Here is an 8989-nt window from a genome sequence, read left to right as displayed (position 1 = left end):
TTTGAGACAGAGCCTCAAGCTATCCCCCTGGGTAGAGTGCCATGGCATCACAGCTCACAGCAACCTCCAACTCCTGGGCTCAAGCACGTCTCCTGCCTCAGCCTCCCAAGTAGCTGGGACTACAGGCGCTCGCCACACCGCCCGGCCATTTTTTGGTTGCAGCCATCATTGTTGTCTGGCAGGCCCGGGCTGGGGATTGGAACCCGCCACCTTAGGTGTATGTGGCTGGCGCCTTAGCCGCTTGAGCCACAGGTGCCGAGCCTGGTCTCATAAATTTTTAATACACCAGAGATGCTTTTTATTCAAAGGTCTAAGTGACTCTCATAGATTAAACAGGTCTTCAGTAGTGATTGTTTTTGTAAGATGAGAATGTTTTTCTGATTGGTATACTTATTCCAAATGTTTTGTCTTATAAGTTTCAATTTTTCCATCTTGAGCTGAAAAGTAAACCTATATTGTATAGACAATCAAAATATTACACCTAGCCCATGAATTAAGGAGAGTCACCACCAGAAAATGGATTACACAATGGGCCAAATAGCAGTGTTAACCTTTAAGCCCTTGAGGTAGGTGGGGCTGTTTGTTCCCTCATTAAATGGCCCAAGTTCTTGTTATTGTGTCTGCTTGTGTTTTTTATCGGGTTTCTTTTTTACCCCCTGTGGCTTGCTTCATTTTATTGTTGTCAGTGTATCTACCTCTAGCCATTTTCAGTGACTCTGGAAAGATGAAGTAAACTTGTTAGAATTGGGTTTAGAGTAAGAACAAAAATACTCTGAGTGAAATATAAGAAACTTCCTACAAATTAAATGCCTGAACTTCAGTCCAGGGGCTTGGTGGAATGTAGTTTGCTTGCACAGTAACTTCTCTCCCTATTCCCTTACTCTTGAATGTATTCCAGGGAGTGGAGATTGCTGGCAAAACGACTCCTAGATTACTGAATGGTCATTATACATAATTGTTACCAGAGTATTGTAATTATTTTAAGAACAGTTATCTGTAAAAATAAGTAAAAATACGTGTTATAAACTATTAGGTGCTCAATTCTTTTATTTTCATGTATGTCTACAAAAAGACTCATTCAAAGAGAAATAATCTTCACTGGGAGATTACAATTCTCAAAGAATTGTCTCAAAGTATACCTTCTCAAATCATGCTTTCAACAGGACATAAGTTAATATAACAAAGACGTTAGTGTTCTTCCCTGGGATTCTTTCTTGCTAATTTCCTTAAAAGCATCCTTCATTCCCAAAACCCTCCTATTTACAAAACAAAACTAGTTTTTCTTGAACTGGCATGTCTATGTACCTGGTAAGAGTTACTTTTAATTAAGTTATCTTAGTTCAAGTTTGATAAATAAAGCACCACAGTTATTTCCAAAAATTTATATTTGGGGCTGGGTGTAGTGGCTCACGCCTATAATCCTAGCACTCTGGGAGGCAGAGGCAGGTGGATTGCTTGAGCTCACAAGTTTGAGACCAGCCTGAGCAAAAGGGAGACCCTGTCTCTACTAAAAATAGAAAAAACTGAAGCAAGAGGATCACTTGAGCCCAAGAGTTGTAGGTTGCTGTGAGCTACGACCCTACAGCACTCTACCCAGGGCAACAGCTTGAGACTTTGTCTCAAACAAACAAACAAAAATTATACTTGGCCTATATATCAATTCAATAGTTTTCTTTGCCATAAAGAAAGGATCAGTTCACCTGGACCACATGTGAAGCATTTCAGGGATTTTTTTGTTACTATCTGTATCATTCAGGTTTACAGAAGAGCTTTAAACAAAAATATTGGCTAATTGTGAATGAAACAAAGACAAACAATTTGGGAGTTTTGAGTTTGTCACCCTTAGTCTCAGTAACACCCTATCAGCGTGTGAAAATTAGGCCACTTAATTAGAACTTGTGAAAACACTTTAAAATATAGACTTTTGAAGATTTTTTGCAAGCAAAAAATAGCATATATAAAAAAAATGCCCTTTTTTGGGGTGGCATCTATGGCTCAGTGGGTAGGGCTTAGTCCCATATATCGAGGGTGGCAGGTTCAAACCCAGTCCTGGCCAAACTGCAATAAAAAATAGCCAGGCATTGTGGCGGGCACCTGTAGTCCCAGCTACTCAGGAGGCTGAGGCAAGAGAATCGCCTAAGCCCAGGAGTTGGAGGTTGCTGTGAGCTGTGTGACGGCAGGGCACTCTACCGAGGGCAATAAAGTAAGACTCCATCTCTACAAAAAAAAGAAAAAAAACCTTTTTCCCTCAAAATATCTTCAATTTTTTAATGAAAATATAGACAAGCAAAAGTAAGAATATAAGAATCACCTAGTTCTACCTCTCCAAGTAAACCATTATTAGTTTGGTGTATGTCTACATTGCAGAAATTGCATGTATTTAATGGTCTCTAATCAACACATTTTTATGATTTTACATGAACCTTTCATGTTGTTTGGTGATGATATTATGATTTTTAATATGGGAAGATTCATGTGAGAAACAATTTTGTATGTATGTCTGTGTAGCAGGAAGTATATAAAATTATTTTCCTTTTACAGACTCTGGTTGAGATTTTTCAAAACATTGGTCATACCAATCTTGCTGATTTCATTGCCGGATTACTCACTATCGTCATCTGTATGGCAGTTAAGGAATTAAATGATCGATTTAAACACAAAATTCCAATCCCCATACCTATAGAAGTAATTGTGGTAAGTACAGTAGGTAGTTAGAAAATTTGACAAGGAAGTATTACAACAGGTGGAGTTATTGTTAAAAAAAATCTTATTTTATTTCAGACAATAATTGCTACTGCCATTTCATATGGAGCTGACTTGGAAAACAATTACAATGCTGGCATTGTTAAATCCATCCCAAGGGGGTAAGTGTGGTGTTCCTCTTAGACAATACCAATATATTAAGTCAGTACTTCCTATTTAAATGAAACCTTTTATTACAAGCTTCACTTCCCTGACGCACCTTCAATAGTCCTATTTGTTTGTGATCTTGAAGAAATAAGTACCCATTGTGCAAACCATCCAACAGTACATGTGTAGATGAACTTGAAGCCATTTATTTAAAATCAGCCCCTATGCCCTCTCTCTTTTTTCTTCATTTTCTTAAAATGTGGTAGAACGTGTAAGTGCCTCAGGCAGGCTTATTCCCAGTACCTGTTCAAACACCTGATTGAAACTCATAATTACAGGCCAGGTGCAGTGGCTCAGGCCTGTACTCCTAGCACACTGGAGGCCGAAGCAGGTGGATTGCTTGAGCTCAGGAGTTGGAGAGCAGCCTGAGCAAGAGCAAGACCCCATCTCTACTTAAAGTAGAAAAATTAGCCTGGCATTGTGGTGGGCACCTGTAGTCCCAGCTACTTGGAAGCTAAGGCAAAAGGGTCTCTTGAGCCCAAGAGTTTGAGGTTGCAGTGAGCTATTATGACACCATGGCACTCTACCAGAGTGATGGAGTGAGACTCTGTCACCAAAAAACCCCTCATAATTACAATAGAATATAAACAGAATCATGACTTTGCAACATTTATTGCGCTGTGAACAATCTGCTGAAGGCGTCAAGGACATCTAATGTAAATTCTATTTAGTTTATTCAATCTTACCTGATAATTATGTAGTACAACATTTGTACCCATAAAAAGAGAGTTTCACAAATATTTGTTACTTCAGTGAATTAGAAGAGTAAAAACCAAGGTCCTCCATTCATCTCTATCACCATCTAGTTTTGTGGTTCCAGGGAGGTTCTCTTATAAGATAAGGGTGATGACAACAGCCGAAACTTCAACTCAAGCTTGTTACAAACACCAGTGAGTTCTCTCATAAAATGCACAGCACGGACAGAGTGCCCTACTCTATAACTTTATCATCTGGAGTTACAAAGGGTACCCAGATATTTATTATATTTGTATCATTAACTTAGCATTTATGACTAACCAGTAAGTACTAGTTACATCAACCACTAAGTGCCAGTTTCCCTCCCTTCACACTTATGAGGAGCCCCGTACCAGTCTCTGGTTCCGGGCTCTTAACATGGAACACCTCAGGCAGGCGTTTTCCCGGTGCCCCTTCCACAGGGCACGCCTGCCTTCCCATTTGATTATTCTTACAATTTCTTCCAGTATTCATTCAAAATATATTTGAAAAATGACAACTGGCTACATAGGACTCAATGTAGTGATCAATTTAAACACAAAATCCCCATCCCTATTCCTATAGAAGTAATTGTGGTAAGTAGAACATGTATTTTTATATGTATTATATATAACATTGTAATGTTTCTCAAACTTACCTTTTTGAAAGAATCACATGAGACTCTTTTCTTTGGTATAAATATCTATATTTTAGTTATTTTTATTTGTTAATGTATATATTTAGATATGATACATATTTCTTTATCTATTTTCAAGATATCCATATTTCTTTATCTATTTTAAAGATACCCAAAGTCACATGCAGATTTATGTGTATGTATAGATTTACACCTGTGCAGAGGGTGCCCAAAAAATGTATGCACCGTTTAAGAAAGAAGAAAACACATATTAAATTTGTGATACCTCAAGTCACATTTGACTTCTGAAATTACAAGAGGTGCTCAAAAATAACTTAGATTCATCTTTTGTTAGCGGTATATATTGAGTATTATAATATGAGCCCTTTTGTCTGGCTTCCTAATTTGTAACAAGGTGGCCCACAGAACACGCCGTGTCCCTTAAACCCATGTTCCATCAATCGATTTGGGGAACTCATTTTGCTGCCCTTCAGTGGCCTTCTGGCCTTGTACAGAGCTTTCCTGGCTTCCCTCCTCCTGAGAATGGCTCTCAAGCCTCTTGTCCCTGCGTTTAATCAAGTTGAATCCTTTATCAGACCACCTGGTCAGGTAACTTAACCTGGCTCACCCCAAGGATTATAAGTGCTTCTGTGAGGACAGTGACCCCCTTTATGTTGTTTGTCTGTCTCCCTAACACAGAACCCATCTCACAGTAGGCTCTCAGGAACTGTATGATGACAGGATAAAATACCAAAGCCTGTGTCATTATGAATAAGTCACAAGCAAGGTCTTTGTTACCTGATCGCACTTGGTAGCACAGAATAATTCTGATGATATTAACAAACCTGAAAAAGATAGGGTGGTGAGGAGAGATTGGAAAAGAGCAGGAAAAGCAGAGGATTAAAGTGGACAATGCGGGCACAAGTGAAAGGAAGAGGAACCCAGAGACTGCGACACGCCCCCTTCTGAGCTTCCCACTGCCTCAGTCCTCCCACAAGGCTGCAGTGGGCAGCTTCCTTTTATCCTGCCAAGGGCCAGGACCATGTGTTAGGGTCACTTGGTCCCAATAACAATGTCCCATTGGACAGCCCCAAACTGTGGCTCCAAGCCCTTCCCTCTGCGCCCTTTCCTGGTACAAATATGCAACTTCTCCATGCCCCATGCCCAGTCAGCATCTAAGCATCGCCCCAGGAGCCCCTCCTTCTGCCGAGGTATTGTCTTAACCAGCAGACTCTTAGGAGGGCTGGTCACAACACGCCTGTCTTCTTCTCAGGCACCTGATCTTTAGCCTGCTAAGATCCAGTGTGGAGTAAAACGTGTACTTGGCATGATGTTTGTCATGCCCGACTCTCCTGCATGGGTTTCTGGGCCCTCCAGGCTCCACCTCTCCCCATCTTCCTTTTTCAGATGACTGGTGTGTCATACACTCCCCTTTGGGCTCTCAGTAGTGTTATCTCATGATTAGGCCTCATGCAATTGGCTAAGGCCGAATAGGTCCAATGAGTGAGCATAACATTTGTAAAGAGTTATATCCAGGAAGGAAGGTGCTAGAAAGTCATTAGAAGTTGTCCAGTCAGGGCCTCAATTGATGTGGGGCAAATAATTGGCAGCCTCAAGGGCCAGATGGTACAAATGGGTGACAGGAGTTTAGCACACTTAGCTTCTTCCAACATACATTGAGCGCCTACCATGTGTATCAGCACGAATTACTTAAGTAATATCTCATTTGATACTATGATAAGGGTGTATAGTTCTTATTTAATAGTGGAAGAACATGCACTCTGGTAGGCTTAAATAACATACCCAAAGTCACCTGCAGAGCAATTCTGGTCCTTTGACTTTAAATCTTTGCACTTTACCTTTTGTAACCCTGGATAATCAGGGATCACATAATATTTGCAGAACTAGGCAGTTGGGTAGGCAATGAGCATTAGGCCAGTATCAAAACTAAACTCTTCACAGGACCCGACAAGCCCCAGTTACCTGAAGTAGAGTTGTCTGAGTCTCAGGAACAAGTACGGAAGCTGGTTTTAAGAAATGTAGTTCAAGGTTACATTCAAATTAGTGAGTGACATGATGCTGTGTTGCTCAAGTACTGGATCCAGGTTTCCAACATCCTATCTGCCTATGGAAGGCGTTTACTTCAGAGCTTGCCTGTAGGGTAGGACGGGAAAAGGAGCCTGAAGATTAACTTCACCTGTGGGGAAAGGCTATATGGGCAGAGAACCAGACAGATCATCTAATAGCTAGAAAATCATCTAATGGCTCACCCTTATACCTGGACCTACTAAACCCTGCTAAGTAACCTCAAGCAAATCACTTTGCTTTTCTCGGTCTCAGTTTCTTTTTTTTTTTTTTTAGACAGGAGCCTCAAGCTGTCCCCCTGGGTAGAGTGCCGTGGCATCTCAGCTCACAGCAACCTCCAACTCCTGGGCTCAAGTGCATCTCCTGCCTCAGCCTCCCAAGTAGCTGGGACCACAGGCGCCCGCCACAACGCCTGGCTATTTTTAGGTTGCAGCCGTCATTGTTGTTTGGCGGGTCCAGGGCGGATTCGAACCCGCCACCTTGGGTGTACGTGGCTGGTGCCTTAGCCACTTGAGCCACAGGCGCCGAGCCGGTCTCAGTTTCTTTAGCAACAAAATGAGAGGCAGAGTGTGGGAGCTCCCTACTATAATCTTTGGGAGGCCAATGTGGGAGGATTACTTGGGGCTAGGAGTTCAAGATCAGCCTAAGCAACATAGCAAGACTCTACAAAACGCTTTTTTTTTTTTTTAAAGATAGGCATGCACCTGTAGTCATAGCTACTCCAGAGGCAAAGGCGAGAGGATCACTTGAGCCTAAGAGTCTGAGGTAGCGCTGAGCTATGACAACATCACTGCACTCAAGCCTGAGTAACAGAGTGAGACCCTGTCTTAAAATCAAACAAAAAAAAAAAAAAATGAGAGAGGTAGATTCAACAGTATCTAGAATGCTTTCTAGGTCTAAATTTCTCTGTTTTCTCTAAGAATCTTATTTCTACATTATTTTTACCACTTCTCTCTAATTATTGGGGGAAAAGTGTAGTTTCTTATTACAGGAACTTCAGGGATAAGGAAGGTAGGTCAGTCAGGGAGATTTTTTTTGTGGCTGGCGACTTCAAGAATGACACTATATGGATAGTTTTCAAGATACAGGTACATGAAGGTAATCCTCAAATTTACATACTGGGAACAACCTCATAAACTTGTAGGTTAACTTCTTTATTTTTAGAAGAATTTCTAGAAGAAATTTAGAAGAATTTAGAAGGTTTTTAGAGTAGCTCTGGTTTAGTCAAACAGTAGTCATTTAACCCCACAATTGTCAGGATACTTTTGTCACTGTGGAGCACTGTTACAATTACAAAAATTTAAATCTTTGGGGGGCTCAAAAAGATTTTAAATGTTATGGCTCTTAGGAGATGAATTTCCCACTGAGCTTTTTCAGCATCTGTCTCTAACAGACTTGACATCTCTTCATACAGAGAAAATCTCATCTTATGGCTAGAATATCTTTTAAATCCAAGACCTTTAAGATGGAGTTGTGTAAGGAGAAACACTATGTGTGAAATGGCATGGATGGGGTTTTATGATATTAAAGAATCAGCAACAACAGATTGATTTATGTCAGAGGTATAGAAGAGGTAGCATATGTAGGCTCTCAAACAGTGGACAAAGAAATCAGCTGGTGAGATACAACTTCTGATTCAAAATTGTAAAGCAGCTCGGGTGTGGTGGCTCATGCCTGTACCCTAGCACCCTGTGAGGCAGGGAGGGAGGATGGCTTGAGGCCAGGGATCGGAGGTTACAGTAGCTATGATAATGCCACTGCACTCTAGCCTGAGTGACAGGGCAAGACTCTGTCTCAAAAAAAAAAAAAAATTTTAAAAGCAGATGCCACTATTCATGTATCTCGTGTGCTGTTTGTTCTTTTGGGCCACGTTCTTTCATGTCTAACATGGCTGAGTAGGGATAGCATTTGGAGAGGTCGGAAAGAGAATTGCGGTCAAATCATCACGGCATTTTTCGTTTAAAACTCACTAGGTTTTTGCCTCCCGTGCTCCCATCTGTCAGCCTGTTCTCTGAGATGCTGGCTGCATCGTTTTCCATCGCTGTGGTGGCTTACGCTATTGCAGTGTCAGTAGGAAAAGTATATGCCACCAAATATGATTACACCATCGATGGGAACCAGGTATGGTCGCCATTTTGCTGAACTGGTTTTATAGGGCTGAAAACAAGAAAAAAGCATAACTGGAAAAGATTTTAATATCAGCTAAAGAAGAGGTTGGATTTGTTCATCCGTCCTTGTCGGGTTAGTTTCCCTCTCGTGCTTGCTCATCAAAGTTATTTGGAAAATGCATGTTGCATCACTTTGCAAACGTTGAAGAAATAAGTTGAAGTATTTCTAATTTTAAAAGAGCATATTAAGTCAGGTTACAAATAACATTCACAGTTAACATATTATGTCTGAATAGGAATAATTCTTCCAGTAACCAATGTCTCCTGGTAATTATTTTTAATGGCAGTTATAATAATGACAAAACAGTGCAACAAACATCATTAATAATAGTTGTGACCACTTTAAATTGAGGCAGTTCACTGAGCCATTAATAAACACAAGCAGTGGCTCAGTGCCTGTGGCTCAAGTGGCTAAGGCTCCAGCCACATACACCTAAGGTGGCGGGTTCGAATCCAGCCCGCCAAACAACAGTGA

The 8989-nt window shown here is 40.9% G+C and overlaps 1 protein-coding gene across 1 annotated transcript in view; it reads left to right on the top strand.

The window, feature by feature from the left end:
• The window catches only part of SLC26A4 (solute carrier family 26 member 4), a 51074-nt gene that overhangs the window by 18477 nt on the left and 23608 nt on the right, over positions 1 to 8989 (top strand). The window contains exons 7-9 of the mRNA XM_003782791.2: positions 2542 to 2694; positions 2782 to 2864; positions 8320 to 8467. Coding sequence (XP_003782839.2) covers positions 2542 to 2694; positions 2782 to 2864; positions 8320 to 8467 — 384 coding nt within the window. The remainder of the gene's footprint in view (positions 1 to 2541; positions 2695 to 2781; positions 2865 to 8319; positions 8468 to 8989) is intronic.

This window comes from Otolemur garnettii, unplaced genomic scaffold (genome assembly GCF_000181295.1).
Source record: "Otolemur garnettii isolate 467f Iridium unplaced genomic scaffold, OtoGar3 scaffold00005, whole genome shotgun sequence".
Classification (NCBI taxonomy): domain Eukaryota; kingdom Metazoa; phylum Chordata; class Mammalia; order Primates; family Galagidae; genus Otolemur; species Otolemur garnettii.
This window is presented reverse-complemented; position numbering and strand designations above follow the sequence as displayed.